The 17345-nt window shown below is 38.0% G+C and overlaps 1 protein-coding gene across 2 annotated transcripts in view; it reads right to left on the reverse strand.

Moving 5' to 3' along the window:
• The window catches only part of mid2 (midline 2), a 100496-nt gene that overhangs the window by 28023 nt on the left and 55128 nt on the right, over positions 1-17345 (reverse strand). The window contains exons 3-5 of one of the 2 annotated variants that reach the window (XM_014987236.2): positions 16318-16383; positions 13637-13732; positions 3943-4050 (exon numbers count right to left, since the gene is read on the reverse strand). In XM_014987236.2, coding sequence (XP_014842722.2) covers positions 3943-4050; positions 13637-13732; positions 16318-16383 — 270 coding nt within the window. The remainder of the gene's footprint in view (positions 1-3942; positions 4051-13636; positions 13733-16317; positions 16384-17345) is intronic. The other variant, XM_014987275.2, reaches the window with a different exon arrangement.

The raw sequence follows: 17345 nt of genomic DNA on the forward strand, positions 1-17345 counted from the left end.
TGCATCATAGTAGCGTAAAGCATAAAACATAAGTTTCAAGTACTTATATTAATTCCTTAAACTTCACAATTTTATACTAGTTTGTGTCAAAGTAAATCTCACATAAAATAAATTTGTTGTGCTTGTAACCTAGCGTAATGTTAAGAAACAATCACTTCCTTATCTTCGACCAATGTCCACAGCAATGGTCTGAAGGTTTCAGATGCTCATAAAAATACCAAAGGTAGGAACCATGTGATTATGGGCAATCACTATTCACATCCAGAAAAAACTGTACTTTCTGTCCACCAAGAGACAAACCAAGGTTCAAGAAAGGCTACTGCATGTTGTAATGCCGTTTCATTCAAAAGCTGTAATGTGATTTCCCATTGAGAATAAGGAAACCATTCAAGCTTTATTTGAAATTAAAGCAATCTGTTTATCTTCATTCAGGCTTATTTCCTGACTCTGGATGTGAACTTAGTTTGATGAAACCCCCTTAATGAAATAACCACAGGCTGTTCAAGAGTTAGAGTAAACAACATGAGAGATACACAAATACAGTGCTTCCTTTATGGGACTTTCCCACTGTAACCATGATTAGTTAGGAGAAGATTAAAAACTCATGCAGGATCGAGCCTGTTCCCGCTGGACATTACCATGGAAAATGTCCTAATTACAATGAAAAGCTAAAAACCAATCCACTCTGGCATTTTGGGTCATACTTGGTATGACTATAGCATTCATGCAAACACCTCTATGTTTGCATCAACGCTTTCACTGTGAAATGTTTCTCTTCGACTTCGGTGTCAGAAACATAAATCTGAAATGAAGTGAATCATTATCCACCTTTATTCAGCAGGCGATAAAAGGTGCGGAGTGTCGAGTTTTAAAGCTTAAGACTTAATGGGGTGTTTTACTGATGTCTCAGCCAGTCTTTCTCTTTGGCCCTCATGAACAATATTTGAGCTGGTTGGTGACTGGAAACAAGCAAGATGGCCTTAATGATGGGATATTATTTGGCAACATCTGCTGCGAACAACAATTTTAGAGATGATTACTCCTCTCGCTCAGAATAATAGACAATATGGTCGAGACTGAGAGCGTTTCTGTACAAGCATCTGCTTTATTTAAACAGACGAGTCCATGTGTAATAGAAAAAAAAGAGTGGAAAATTACTGCAATATTCTCAATGTCTGATTGATAAATAAATATTTAGATTATATTGATTATCAGAGATAAGCTTTTGACAAATTTGATCAATATTATTCATTTGTGTATTCAAAAGCATAGACCATATAAGGTCACACAATCATTACATCGCACAATGCTGCTCCAATTTCACTGTGTCGATAAATATTTTGTTGCTAAGCTAATGCTAATGTTTGTCCTTGTTTCACTAACAGCTTTCCACTTCTGGACTGATAGATGAATAAGGAACCAAACATGAAAAATAAAAATTCATATCGAGTTTAAAAGTAAATCTTCCAGTCTTGGTTCAATAGTTCATAAAACTGTAATATATTTCTACACTACAAGTTCAGCATACTCACCTCCACATGCCTTCCTTTAAATGTTACTTACTTTTACTCAAAAAAATAATTCATAAGCCCACATTTTATATTTAGATTGAAATCTCAAGTTCTTTATTGGATTTTAGTTGTCCAAATAAAGAGGAACAAATAGTAGTGCCCTGGAGAAAAAATCAATACACTACAAGGTACGAGACAGGTGTTCCACTCCTCAGTTGATTTTATAAATGGATGCAGACGATTCGTCAGCTGCTGTTTATTTGCAGAGGTACTGCTTCATTGTTCTGAATCAATGAATTGTGTGCTTCTGTAAGAGCTGCATATTCTTGTTCTCTTTTCTTCATGAAATTTAATATTGTTTATTGATTCAAGGCAGCTAAATAGGACGTCAGAACCTGATATCAGGGATGGAGTCAGGGCTCAAACCTTATTAAATGATTGATATCGGAAGACTATGAGTGAGCTCAATTCCTGGTCTACAACATATATCCTATCAATTATTTGAAAGGTTCACATGAAACCTGATTGTTCATTTTCAGAAGATTGGCGAAACCCGCTAAAAATGTGAGAATAAACTTTAAAAACGATTCTCAGAGGCAGCTTCTAACAGTAGTTCTGGCAGGTAAATAACAAAATCTAACCTGACATTTTGAGAACTGAAACTTTTTATTATCTTGCGATAATTAAGTATTTGCCTTTTTACTTCAGTAAATAAATACTTAGGAATGTGGCTGCACAATATTAGGAAACTTAATTGGTATTTTACTCCTTCCAACTCTCTCTGCGATCTGAATTACTTACTTGACGGTGCGTTCTATTAAAACTCTAAATTACTTGTATGCATCATTTCAGCATGAGCAAACATTCATGCACAAATGAAAATACTAATCTAACCACCCAGGCAGAGAAATCAGAGAATCTGCAGTGACCTTCAAAATAAAATCCTAAACCTGGCTCACATATCCCCCACTGTCCTGGAGATACACAGAGCGCACTTTTTCATAACTTGTATAATGTTTAATTCAAGGAGCTAACTTTATAAAGAATGTTTCCTGCAAGTTTTATCAATATATGACAAAGGAAAACCAGACTGAAATCCTTATGATCAATAACTGATATCACAACAAAACAGTAAACATGGAGGGACTACCTTGGCACTAATGGAAAAATGGAAAAAAAGTTAGTTTATTGACGACTAAAGCTGGACGAATCAGATTTGTGAACAGCTATACAAGACATTTTTAACAGTACAGCAGTTTTCTTAATCACATAGCCTAAATAGCATTGATTTTAATAATGTCTTGGACCAGGTCTCCATATTAGTTGAGTTTTAAGTGACTTGGGTCAGTAGTAAAACTCAGCATCGGGACTTCCCTGGTTTAATGTTCTAGGAAACATTAAAAACAGGAAGAGAGGATGCCTGGCAGACAGCCAGTCATACTATTAAAGCACACACATTAGACTATGAGAATGTGTGTTTTATTTTGACAAGCTGTGACTATGACAGCTTAGTAACCCTCGTGAGATCCAGAGCCCATTAGAAGAACTCGAGTACCCGACATCACTGCCTACAACAGAAAACTGGATCAGTGGTTTGTTCAAATATGTAAGACTAACTGTGTTTCCCTGATAATGCGTATTCATGTGGCATATTCACTTTGCGCATTTCATTCCTTTTCGTGACCCTTTCAGGTATTTCCTGATGTTTTACATTTTCTTTGTTTTTGGCCTATATCTTATCGTCCTCCCTTTCCTGTCCTCTGCCAGACTGACTGAGACTCTTGGGAGAAGAAGCTCTGCCTTTTGTCTGCAATCTCCAGGAATACACTGGCACGCTTCCTTAGTCTTCGAACTGTACACACCAACAAGCCAGTTCTCTCCTTATGGTCAGTGCCCAGGAATATAATAACTTTTCTGCCATCTTAAAAATACTTCAACCAGCAGCGTGCATATGTCCTGTGGGAGAGTCTCTGTCATGAATCCCTAAAAGCTCAGGTAGAAAAAGGAGCCGTGTTATACACGGGTTAGGGTTAGACCACAAACATTTCTTTTTAAATCCTAGACTTCCCTTTGAAACCCAAGAGTGAAGTTCAGAAGTTTTCTACATTTAGGTCAGCTGCCTGCATCTCAGCGGTAGAATACTAAAGAAGAGGCCTGACAAATATATTCAGTCCACAGCAGTTCTGGTTTGTTATGCACTCTCTTGTATAAAACCAAAATGTGCTTGCAGACTAGGACTGCTAGTGGCCTCGTCTGCAAGCACAACTGTTTAAATTATGTGAAACTCTCAATTTCTAGTCTATTCATACTAACATGTAAGCATAAAACACGACTAAAGATGCATTTTCCTAAACCCCTGTAGCACAATGTTCCTAAATACATACAACTTTAATTTTCTGACTTTATATCCCAGTATTCTAATAAAATGTACCTTGGACTCTTTGATCTTGACAGCGATGACCTGTTTTCTCTGGCGGATGATTTCCACCAGCTCATCACACTCCTCCACCAGCTTAGCTTCATGCATGGCAGTATTTACCTGAACAACAAATAAAAAAAAGGTAATAAACTTAATAAAAAAATATGACATCTTTCACACATCTTGCATTTCGTTACACTGTCGGAAATAATAATAATAAAAAAATGTTTTTCTTAGTGAATTATCATTTTAAATCTCCAAAGGTTTCATTCATTTATTACGCAAACCGTACACCTGGAGCGGATGCCTCCAGCAATAAAATGCACCTGGTATGGAAATACTTCTGACGAATGCAGCAACGATAGGCAATTTAACTCACTAATTGTTTTCATGGGAACAACCATAAATCATCATATTGCTAAACTGATGTTAGTCCAAAGGGAGAAAAGAGCATTGGAACATTAAGTTTATAACATCGGACATGATGGGGAGAGAAAAAGGACAGATCAGTGTAGAGAAACGTGTTCTATTCAGCTCGTAAAATGTACGGCTAGTGGTGGAGGAAAATCCTTACACAGTTTCCCCAAATCGTTGCAACGATGCTACAATGAAACTACAACTTGTTCTTTTATGGAACCTGAAAAAGTATTCCAAAACTCCGGTTTGTAGAAAAAAAAAAGAGACCGATTATTTGGAATCCTGCAATCTTCACTGGAAGAAAAATCCCACAGATAGCCGTCTGGGATTTACTGGCAAAATATGCTTACATGGTGCCAATTTAATATATTCTGTGATTATATTCGGGCCAAAGCTGCCGAGGCAACTCAGCATCACTTCCCTGTATGAGTCCAACACAGTTTAAACAGCCAACTCTAAAAGTGTTTTTGCTGACTTGCAACAATGAGCCCCCAGCAAAAGGTCTGCCAACTACATAATATAATTACACTGAAAGCTTCAGAAACACTTACTGCAGGAGTTTAAATGAAAAAAAAAAGGACAGATCTAACTGTACTGCTGAAGAGTGGAGATGAGAAGCTGAGCTGCAAGCGTGCAACTGTTACACCTCTCGTTTTTTTTTAAATGTAAGGCATAGTGATAAGGATTCTGTCAAAGATATCAGGTTCTTAAAATGTACTGAAAATGTGTGCAAGTATATGAGTTAGTGTCCACGTCTATCTCCTCAGAGAAGCAGAACATGGCTGGGTGAGATTGTATCTGATTTCCGCTCTGTCTCCTGCATGAATTTAATTCTGTATTACATTAAACAATTCAAACACTATACACTGTACAACACAGCATAGGTGTACGGATGTGGAAACTGTATTTGCAATAAAGCAGAAAATAAAAAGCTGCACTCATCTTCTCTGAGCCCTGCTGAGATCTTTACCCCACGATGACTGGCGACCCACATTCTGTTAGAAGGACTGTGTGCATCAGAGAAATTACAAAGTTTTCTCAAGAACACTTGGGAAACAAAGCAACCCGGTGCAGTGAGAGATAGAGGCTTTAACTGTTTAAACAGCCACATTCAGAGCTGTCCAAAAAAATCCAGACAAGCAGCAAGAAAGTTTTCCTCGCAGAGACGCGTGCCATCAAAGATGTTCTCCAATGCCACAACATCCACAAGGCGCATTGTAGCTTTAACTGCTTGACTGAGTCCTAGAGTATTTGTTGTCAAAACAAGCCATGCGTGAGGCTATTCTGCTGTGTACCAATTCATAATAACTTATACAACATTGGAGAACAGTCTGGAAGGAGAAAACCTTCAATTTTCAGCCAAGATGGAATAAAATACATAAAATGTGAAAATTAAATGAAAGGGACCAGAAGTGCGCTGCTAAAATGCAAAGACTAATCCTGTCAGGTTAATTACAGTTGTGATAAAATTATTTGTAATTTTTATTTTATTTTTGTTCACATTTGTTTGTTGGTCTTTAAGTGGATATTAAACAACTGTAAAATAACTGAAGTGATTTAGTAATTCATTTCAAAATGGTACACTTATTTTCATTCGTTACAGTGTTAAATTAATCAATCGCTTATTTTTGAAGATTATCACATACAGATATAACAGAAACATGAAATTGTGTTTCTCAGACAACTAAAATAGCAACTAAGACCAATGAAATGTATTTTAATAGAGAAATTCTTTGTTATGCTCCACACATTGCCAGAGAAGCTGGCTGTTCAGAAAGTAACGTAACCAAAAGCATGTAAGGTTTAGTGGAAGAAAAAAGTGTGGTAAAAAATGTTTGCACAGACAACTGATAAGTGCAGCCTGGGGGGAAGTTAGGAAAACAGTTAATTCAAGTGTTTGGGGCAGATTTCACAGAGACAGACTGCATCGAGAATATGTACTTTATAGACAGACAGATTCAGGACATTGGCTGCAGCTGTCACTTGTTTTGAGTCACTTCTGACCAAGAGACAACATCAGAAACATCTTATTTGAGCTAAGAGGAAGAAGAACTGACCTGATGCTGCTTATGATGAAAGTAAATTTTGCATTTCTTTAGTCAAACAAGGTCTCAGAGTATAGAGGAATAGTGTAGGGGTGCAGTCAGCTCTTTGCTGACTGAAGTTTCTACAGTCAGGGAAGATTTCATGTGTTGGTGTTGGTCCGCTGTGTTTTGTCAATTTAAAAAATGCAGCACATGCCTCGTTCTGCTGACAAGCTTTATGAAGATCCTGTTTTGCTTCTCCAGCAGCACTTTGCACCTGAACTCGCTGCCAAAACTAACAGTTCCTGGTTTTAATTAGATTGGATTTACTGGGCTGATTGACCACCAGAGGTTATGGGCTATTGTCGGGAGGAAGATGAGAAACACCAGAACAATGCAAATGAGCTGAAGGCCAATAAAGAAGCAAGGAAAAAAAAACTCAACAGAGCCATGAACTGATCTCCTCTATCACATGCCTCATTGATGCAGTAATTCATGCACAAAAAGCCCATTGAGTGCAAACACTGAACCGTTCAAGGCTAGCATTCCTATATTCACCATTCCTTTCTAATGGTTCTTCATAATCTTTACATTTTCAGAAAAACTCAATTCCGATGTTTCAAAAGTCGTTAGGCATTATTGTTAAAATAAATAAATACATTCCTGAAACAATTAAATATGTCTGGAATTACATGTATATTTAAAATGTTTATAAGTGTAGAAGCTGTAGAAAGTTAAAATAGGCTCCATTTTAGAGAGCAGACTGAAAAAGCAAAAGATTGTCCAAAGTAATATAAATGTCCAACACATCTTTTACTTTCTAGTGCGTAATTATTTGCTGGAATAATGGGTGCTGAGTGTTTTAAACGTGGCCCAGAAGGCTTTTTCCTTTAGTGAGTTGTAAACCTCTGCACAGCCACCGTAAAAGCTCTGCAACGGTTCCAAAACAAAATGACTTTTCTCCCTACAGCTGCTCGTAAGGCCTCATTTACACAACAGGATTCTCTTTCCTGAACAGGTATTAACAAAACAATAAACAATAAGAAAAACCAGCTTTACAATGGCTGGAATAGCTTTTCTAACATTTTTCTCTTACTGCGTTGTCAAAAAGTTCCAGTAAGGCTCTAAACACTTTATTCACATTTTAGGAAAATGCCATTTTAATTGCTCCTTTCACTCTTCTCATATTATGTTATTTTGAGCACTTTCTGTGTATTTGACTGTTTTGGCTATTATCATCTAAACCATAATGTGGACATCCATTACAGAAAGAGGCCAGCCAAATGGACCCATATATTACAGCCATGAATAGCATGAATGCATTTTGAAACATAACAATCTATCTTGTTCTGCCTATTGATATGATGATGATGATAACACATTTTTGACACATTTTTCTGCAGAAATGAATCACCGTGGATGGTTTCCATCAGTATGGCTTTTTAAATCATGTACCATGAAATGTTGGATTCGTATATATATATATATATATATATATATATATATATATATATATATATATATATATATATATATATATATATATATATATATATATATATATATATATATATATTAGTCAAGGAGAAATAAACTTTGTCTGCCTTTATTGATATGTCTGTCTGCAGTTCAGCCAGTTCACTGAAAGTGATATGTAATTATCACATAGTCTGACCACATAAGATTGCCGTCGGGGGACGTTGCTGACTGGGTGCTTATGGAGACCTGACACTGACACCCTCAGTTGAAGTCTGAAAGGGGCTTATGAAACTACTTACTGTAACAACCAAGTTCCACTCATCGCTCCACAAAGCTCATTATTACCCAGCAATCCACTTAAGCCTCTTTATTCACAGCTATTCACATAAACACACACACTTATTACTACTATCTTTGTAAGGACACTCACTGAAACAAACAGAGCCCTTCAACCTTCCCTAAATGTTTGACCCCAGCTAAAACCTAATCCCGAACTTCACTCCAAAACCGAGTCACAAGCTACTGGCGTCTTTTTGGGGATTTTTTTTAACAAATGCATTAATTCATAGATCTAAAAAGACCACAGAAATATGATTATTATGACAAATAGAGAATCGAAACAGGGCAGTTACAGAAACAATCTTCTCTGTGGTCGTTCTGCTTATTCAAAGAACTAACACTAATGTCCTGACACTAGTCCTGACACTAATGTCTATCTTGTGGGAAATTTCCATCATTGATTTCCCTCTTTAAAAACTGTAAGACTTCCAGGAGTAATAGAGTTTCCTTTACAGTGCACCACAGGACTACAATAATCTGTGCATGCCTGGTTCAATCTAATAAATATATATTTGTTCTGGTTGAGGAACGTAGAGCAAGATGCACAGTGTAGTTTACCATCCTTATGTCGTTATGTCTACTTTTGTAAAGCAAGTCTTCTTTTATATCTTTCTTACCGCATTAATATTATATTTTAAAATTATTATTTTTTCATATTTTTATCACCATAAGCATAGCACAGATTATATCCCACATCTCACATCTACAATACATTAAGTCCTTGCAGAACTACAATAATCTGCCACAAGTTTGTTGATCGGGTTTCTTTTTCCTGCCATGAGCAAGTTGGCATTTTTAAATTCGAGAACAGTATCGTTCTCATGACATTCAGTTCAGCTGCAATTAGACTCTCTTTAGTTCAACCATTGCACATTCAGTGCCTTGCAAAAGCACTCAAACCCCTTAAGCCTTTTTTACAATTGTCACCTTACAACCAACATCTTGAATGTGTATTTATAGGATTACTCTGTGACAAACTAACACAAAGTAGTGCAAAGTTATGAGGTGTGAGGGCGATGGCTCATTGTTTTCAATTTAATTTTAGATATTTAATTTTGACAAGTTAGCAATTGCATGCAGACCCACAAAAACCTAACTTTGTAGAGCTACCTCCCACTGTAATTTCAGCTGGAAATCTTTTTCTTCCACGTTGATTGCACACTTAGAATAAATGTGCAATATACTTCTCGTAATTTTCTCAGATTAATGCTCTTCTTTCCCAAACTATCGATTCAGATGGATAGCCACGTCTTGTTAAATCTCTAGTTATTGCCTACTCTCTCCATTTTCAGATGATGGATAACTCTGAACTGTTCAACGGCTCAGATATTATTTTATAACCATCACTTCTTTATACGCCTGACTGCTTTATCTCTCACATGTTTGCTGTGTTCCTTGGTTTTCACAATGCAGGTTGTTGACTAATAGTATAACAAATATAGAAGTGACTTCTGAATAACAAAATAATTTATTTGGCTGCTGGTCTATTCCAACAAAATGCCAGTAAAATACTCTGAAGTTTGAAGTGTAAAAATGTCAAAAAGGAGAAATGTTCAAGCTGCATGAATACGTTTGCAAGATGCTGTATTACAAACCTCGGATATTGTGATACAGAAATGTGTAAATTGATAAAACGCTACAATAACACCTAATTATCATAATCACACTTATGTTTAAATGCGAAATTAAGGAACTGGCTTAACTGAGAACACTGTGGACAAACACAATTTGACCATCTACTAAAACCAAATCCACTTTTAAAAACAGGAATGCCTTATTATGCAACATTTTTCTATTGCAATTGCATTGTCACACTCTGCTAAAAGTGGAGCTGCTAATGACACATATTGCTGGCAGGCAGATCTCCCCAATGCTCCCGTGGAAAGGTTACAGACGGTATCTGAGACCTGAAACAAAATATCAGGCAGCACTGCAGCCATCTTCCACCGCTGATTCATATTCTGCACACAGTGGGATCACTTTCAGTGTACACACACCCAGACAGGCCTCGACTAATGACTTGCAGCTCGCTGCTTAATCGGTCGACATACAAGTCTGAGCGTTTAAACCCAGTAAGCTTCTGCCTGATGTGTTTCTTTCGCTTTTTTCCCCCTCCATCAGCTCTAAAGGCTCACATGAAACTTTAACTGGAAAACTTAGGGTTGGAAACACTGGCTGCTGCCTTTTCTGCTTTCTAGATAAAAAGCTTACTCCACAATAGCCGTGTCTGAGTGAAGCTTCCAAGTAATTAACACATTATTAAAAAGTTTCCACTTCTCAAAGCTTTGGCCCCTTCTAAGAGCATAAACTGTTCGTGAAGGATGCTAAAATGTGAATCACCACCAGGTTTTAACGTCTTGGAGGAATAGCCATTGAATATAGTGTAAGGGTGAAGACTCATTGAGAATTCAACAATAATATGATAAAAACTTGTTCAGTAGAAAGACTGAGCTCATTGTTGGTCAGAAAATGTAATAGCTTTTATGTAGTTATTCAATATCAAAACCAGTTAAATATGGTTGTTGTATTTAAAAATCAAGAAATCAACTTCAAAAATGTAAAAGAAAGTCCTATAATGTAAATTATGAGGGTTTTTCTAGTTTTTAAGGCTGACTTAATTGAGCATCTCATTTTGACCAGTACAGAGCTTAGCCAAACAATCACATTAGGAGTTTATATAAAACACCAACACCAAGTAGTGCATAATTATAAAGTGGAAAGAAAATGTTTTGAGATTTTTTCTATTTTTTTGTATCAATAAATACATGAAAATTGTGGCGTACAATCGCATGCAACACCCATTATTCACTTTGTATGTCATTAGTCTGCAGATCACCTGTTTTAATGTTAGTACAAATATTTTAATTCTGCAGGAGGCCTCAAAGCTTTATTTGCATCATGTTTTAATCCATCCCCCATTAAACACAGAGGTGGCAGCATCAGGCTGTGGGAAAGCTTTTCTTTGGTAAACACCAAGAAAGTGCGAAGAAGGTTTGGGAGATGGGTGGAGCTAAACACAGGCTGATCCAGTTAAACTAGTTAGAGGCTAAAAACAAATACATACAACAGTTGTTAGGTTTTTCATTTTAAACATTACTTTAAAACACATATCATTAATACAACCCCCCCATCAATATGCATGAACTAAATCTGAAAAAGGTCAAAATAATTCAAACACTCAATAAATCCCGCTGATCTGTATTATTTCAAACAAAATCACCATCCATTCGAAAGAAAACCTGAACTCAACTCAGAATGCTATTAAGCCGGAAGAAAAACAGCAAATATTGCGTTAAAGCTAGACGTCCCCGAGGACACAGGCAGCCTACTCACAGTCAAGTCAGCACATCCTTTCTACGACTTAAGAAAAGCTAATTCCCCAATGAGAAGCCCTCGCTGCTGTGTGTGCTGACACACTGGAAGAGAATTCGCACTATGTTTGATCATGTCTTTGGTGCCAATACAGTACGCTTGCAAACAGAGAGCAGAGAAATCCAGGTCACGCTCAAAGCCCTTCAAAGATTTCTTATTTTGCACACAGTTGTCTCACTCCACTAAAACTCCCATTTCCTTATTCCCTTTTTGTGTTGCACTGCATTATTACTGAGCATTTTCCTCTGCACAGTGACTCTGTCTGTTCTGGTAATCATTGCTAGTCACGCTAGCATTCAGAATATGCCCTTTTTGCCCTCTTCTCTGTTTGCCATGCTGACCCTTGTTTGTTGTTTTTCTTTTACCGTCCTGTTTTTCCTCGCAGCTTTTTTCCCATATTTGGATTCCCTATTTTCTTCTCCTCGTTAGTCCTCACTTCCCCTTTCACTTCCCTTCCCATTACACTTTAACAACCTTTGTGCTTTAATGCGGTTTCGCCTAGTAAATAATTAATACCTTGACCTCTTGCCACTAAGACCACATCAAACAGCAGCTTTAAGGGGGTTCCTTTAATGTTCTCCTTAAATTTATCTTTTTCAACCATCATATGGTTTTGAATAGTTAGTATAAATTTTTTAGCAGGATCCTTGAACGCAAACCCGAGCGAGAAGGCGTTTGTTTCCTCGCTGTTGATGAACATTTTGTCTGTACTCAATAAATCACACAGCGATCATTTCATTTTTGATTGGGTTGCATGAGTTGGTGCTCAGAGACCTCGGAGTGACTCAGAGAAAGTGGAGTCAGGCCTCGCTAATAAGAAACATACTACGTAGAGAACGATGGCACCACCGAAATGCATTTGTCCTCACCAGCCATTAATGTCAAATCTCCCAGAGAAATGATGGCATTTATTAAAAGTGAGTGTGCAGACGGAAAGAATGTGCTCACATGTGTGTGACTCTTAACTACCGCATAGAGAAGCGCGAACAAGCGGCGGGTGAATATTAGCATTCTCTGAATGTAGTTGTTAAATCACAGCTTGAGCTTAAATGACAAAAACCGGCAGACAGCTCCAGGTATAGATGAGGACAACCGGCTGTGAAATAGTCCTGTGAGCTTGTCACAAACCTGCGTCAGAGTAAGATGTGACACATTGCTGAATAAGTTTGTGACAAGTTGAAGATGTATGTCATTTAACATGTAATCTTATTTAACTTCACAGGGGACCATGATTTGCTTGTGTGGGTGGTTACAGAGCAAATTAAACTACTGAGTGTTAAAACGCCACTTCATCTTAAAAATGAGCTCTTCCGTGGTGAGATTTACTGAAAACTGGAGTCAGAGTGGGGCTTCATGGGTTTCTGGAGACAATAATCTTTACCAGTAAAACATTGCAGGCAACCATCTTGTCTTTCCCATCCATCGTTGCCAGGTTGGTGAATTCCAGACCCATTTAGTCTTATGATGGAGCTCAATAAATAAGAATCAAGCAACTTCAGCTAGTTTCCGTGAATAATTAGTTACAGTAAATTGCAATACACATTTGTTGAAAGCTAAAGGTCATAATTTGGGTCCAGCTTAAAGTATTTATTTAAGTAGCAGTGGCTGATTATGCTATGCTATATGAATTTCACTTTCTTGTCAATAGTTTTAGCGTTTTGAAGGACTTTATAACTGTAATAAAAATTACTTTTTTAAAAATAAAAATCCCCACAAAAACACTGAATCTCAGATTAGACACTAAAAAGAACCAAAGCCGCTAAAAAAAAACATAGTTCTTACTTTAATATGATCACAGTGGGGGTCATAACACAGGAGGAGGAGGGATGGAGATATTAAGAGGAGCTTTAACTAAAATCTAGGGTAAGCCTCAGTAATATGGTAAGATAGACAGATTTGGTCAGCCAGCTGATTGGGGGGTTTACGTTTGCTGGCAAAAAAAAAAAAAAATACAATTAAGATTACATGAGCGCTTAAAGGCTGCGATCTTGGAACCGAGGTTTTCTATTAGAGCGCGGGGAAAGATGAGCAGTCTCATCTTACTGACGTTAACAACATGAACACATATGGCATACCTCAACCTGCTGGCAGATCTGAATGAGCTTGGCCATTTGGTTCTCCAGTTCACTGTTCCTCTTCACCAGGTTGGTCAGGTTGTTCTCCAGAGTTTGCTGTTTGAAGGGACACGGAGGGGAACAAAAGGAAGAAAAGGGGAATGAGAGAGAGGAAGAGATCACTAATGATTTTCTGGCAATTCTATGTGATCACATTTTAAAATTTGTGTGTAATGTGATGATGAATAATGTGTCTTTTAATTTACTAGGTAATAAGATGGTAACATCTGAGTTGCTGAGTTTTCTAAGACATAAACACCAAACAGGCGCAACATTTTGACCTAATGCTGCCAATTAGTGTGTTGGTCACACTTTTCGCTGCCAAAGCAGCCCTGACCCATGAGGTGCAGACGTTAGTCTAGACCCAGAAGGCTTGCTGTGGTGTCTGGCACTAAGATGTTACCAGCAGATCGTTGAAGTACAGCAAGTTGTGAGGTGGGCCTCTATAGATCAGACTTCTTAAGCCAGCACAGATGCTCAATTTAATTAAGATCTGATCATTTGGAGGCCAAGTTAACACAACAAAACACTGCTGAACCATTTCTGTTTGTGGCACGGTGCATTATCCTGCTGAAAGAGATTACAGCCATCAGCAAATACAGTTCACCCAGGGTTTCTCAGCAGAACACTGTTCAAAGCAGAACACTGGCTCGGCCAGCTCACTGGCTCCCAAAAAGAGCCCCTCCTTTTATACTGCAGTTATAATGCCAACTGTGTTTGCTTTTGGCTGTGGCCAGAGGTCGGCATGGGCAATCTGACTGATCTGCTGGAACAGTAGTTCGCCTGTAGGACGAGGATCTGATCCTTCACTGCAAAAATACGAAATCTTACCAAGTATTTTCGGTCTGGTTTCTAATGTAAATATCTTAATATACTTGAAAAATGTCAAAACTAGCTTAAAAGTAACTTTTAGCTAGATAAAGAAGGTTGTTGCAAGTCCATAATTCCTTAATGTTGATAAAAAAAAAGTACTAGTTTCACTGGCAGATTATTTTACTGACAATATGGGAAACACATTCAACCTTGGGAGACAATCTTACCCACCGGTGTAACCATCTCAAAGTTGCCCTTGTTGGAACTTTCTCAGATCCTTATATGTGGCCATTTATTCCAGCTTTCAACAAGTCATCTTTGAGGTCAGTGCTCATTTATTGCCTAATACATCCCACCTGCTATCAGGTTCAACGATGAAGAGATGATTAGTATGAATCACCTCATCTGTCAGTGATCAAACGCTGTGCCTGATTGGTGAATGGTATAATCCACATTAGAGCATTTGAATATTTATACATGTTGAACAGAGAGGTTTTTTTTTAACATGCAATGATTATCTTTAGTGCAGCTCAAACATAGAGAGTTTAGGGCAATAGAAGTAAAAGCCTTATTGATACTTCCAGGTATCTTCTGGGTGGGATGTTATAATAAAGTGCAACACAACACTACATAGGTAAAACATGCATTGCTATGATGGATCTTATATTAAAGTAAATAAAACCCTACCAATTAACGACTTTGCCTTGGATTGTATAAGGTTAAAGCTTTCTATTTGATCATCAATTCAATATATTTTCACACTTAGGGTTTGTTCTTTGGTAAGTAGATGTAGAAAATGGAAGAGATTACTTCAAACCTGCTTAATGTAATGAAAGAAAAGCTTCTATCAGGGGAGACTTAATATTGTACAATAAAAAATGAGTGAAACTTTCCTTCTGACATGAATGTGTGGAGAATGAATGTTACACAATTCAGTAATAATCATAAAATAAAAGTCTCTGAATGTTTGCTTAAATGGAAGCACATGATTTTCTTCTGATTATTTTATCTTGTCAGGTTCATTCTTCATATTCCCACAATAAATCTCTATTAGTGCAAATAAATGCAGCATCCAAAACAGGAGGTGATACAAGAGCCAACAAACGTCCATTTGTGATTTAACTGTCTAACCTTATTTCATGTTACATCAAAGCCACGGAAAGAACACTGTGATCTCTGGAAATAATCAGCCTTCGCTAATAATTTTAATGATCAAACACTCAATTACAGCCCATTGACCGTGGCTGTTTAACCAATGCAAAACAAAAGACGATCTCACAGAAAAATAAACTCACTCGTGACAGTACAAAAGATAAAAAAATGGAGATAAGGAAATGAGAAGGCACAAAAAGGAGCTGCCATTCAAAACGAAGCAAATCAATGGTGGTGGCATCAAAAACAACATTTGCAGCTGCAAAGAAAACTGTGGAACAAAGCAGCAGACAAGCGGCGGGCGTTTGAAGTGTCTCCACTCATGCAAGTGAAGAGGGGGAGTGGATCTGGACGAACACCTGGTCTGTAGGTCGTTTGCCTGAATGCAGCTCTGTCTGCTTCCCCCCTCAATCAGGAATCCTTAGTGGTTTCCAGTATCTCCTCAACCTGTCAGTCAGCCTGATATACTCTGTCTATCTGTTGTCTGTTTGACTTTGTGGCCACTTAATTACCTATCCGATTCCTTATCTTCCTTTCTGCATCCTGTCCTTATCCGGCCAAGTGTCTACCTGTGTGCCTTATTGTTGCTCTGTGGGAACAGTGGAGGAAGGGGGGAGGGAGTGTGGATGGGCACAGGGGTTTCGGGGTTCTGGTAAAAAGGCAGCCGGGGAACTCACCGCAGCGCTTGTCTTTGAAGCCTCCATTACTGCATCTGACACTCTGCCCGGGCTCACCTGATAAGCCTACAACACACACACATACACCTACATAAGTGCACACGTAAACACACACACAGACAAGCCCGATCGCACAACATCTGCAAGCTTAATGCACAGCAACCGAGGAGAGGCGCTCCAGAGAATGTTGAATGCAGATGAGACAGAAACGTTTAGGCTGGCTGTTGACATTTGTTCCTTCAGAAGCAGCGCTGAGCTTAGATCATGAGAGAGAGCGCTGGGCTGTCTCAGGGAGCCTGAAGTGGAGCCTCAGTGAGTGGGGACAGATGGGTCATTAATTAGCAAGCTGGGGACCAGGATGATTAATACATCAGAACACAGCTGCCCCACCTGAGACTGCAGGGAAGTAAGCTCCTCTGTCCGCAACAGACCTACATACATGTATGCATGCCATGGTTTATGACTCACTGGGTGTTTCTTTGCTACAAATGTGTGTCTGGATACCACAAGAGATGGACTTCTACCCAGGTTTATTCACAAAATGCCAGCACATTAGAAGGTGACCACATTGAAAATACCAAAGTGCGTTCTCGCCCTGACATAATGTCCAACTTGCAGCATTAAATACTTAAGCACCAAGAAGTCAGCTGATGACCAGAAGTGGCGGGCCATGATCTTAAAACTCTTTCTTCAAAAACAATGAAGACACAATACTTGAGAGCTACCAAATCACGCTGAGAGCAACACTAAACTCAGTTAAATAGTTTCAATATCAGTTTAGCTTTTAAGACCAAAAGTTATTTAACAGGAGTCTGTACTTTTTATGGCAAGACATGTTAAAGATTAATACAGGCTGTGAAAGAGAAAGAGACTTGGACCGTAGATAACTGTCTGGGTGAATGGACTTTAACAAAAATGTTCTGTTTAGTCATGTTCATCCTCCTCTCATGAGAGACACTTGGAAAATGTTGGCATCCTTTCAAATTCTATATTGAACATGTGACAATATTTTCAACAGTTTAGTAAAA

This window comes from Poecilia mexicana, unplaced genomic scaffold (assembly GCF_051168715.1).
Source record: "Poecilia mexicana isolate PSO_F unplaced genomic scaffold, ASM5116871v1 scaffold_10, whole genome shotgun sequence".
NCBI classification, from domain to species: Eukaryota; Metazoa; Chordata; class Actinopteri; order Cyprinodontiformes; family Poeciliidae; genus Poecilia; species Poecilia mexicana.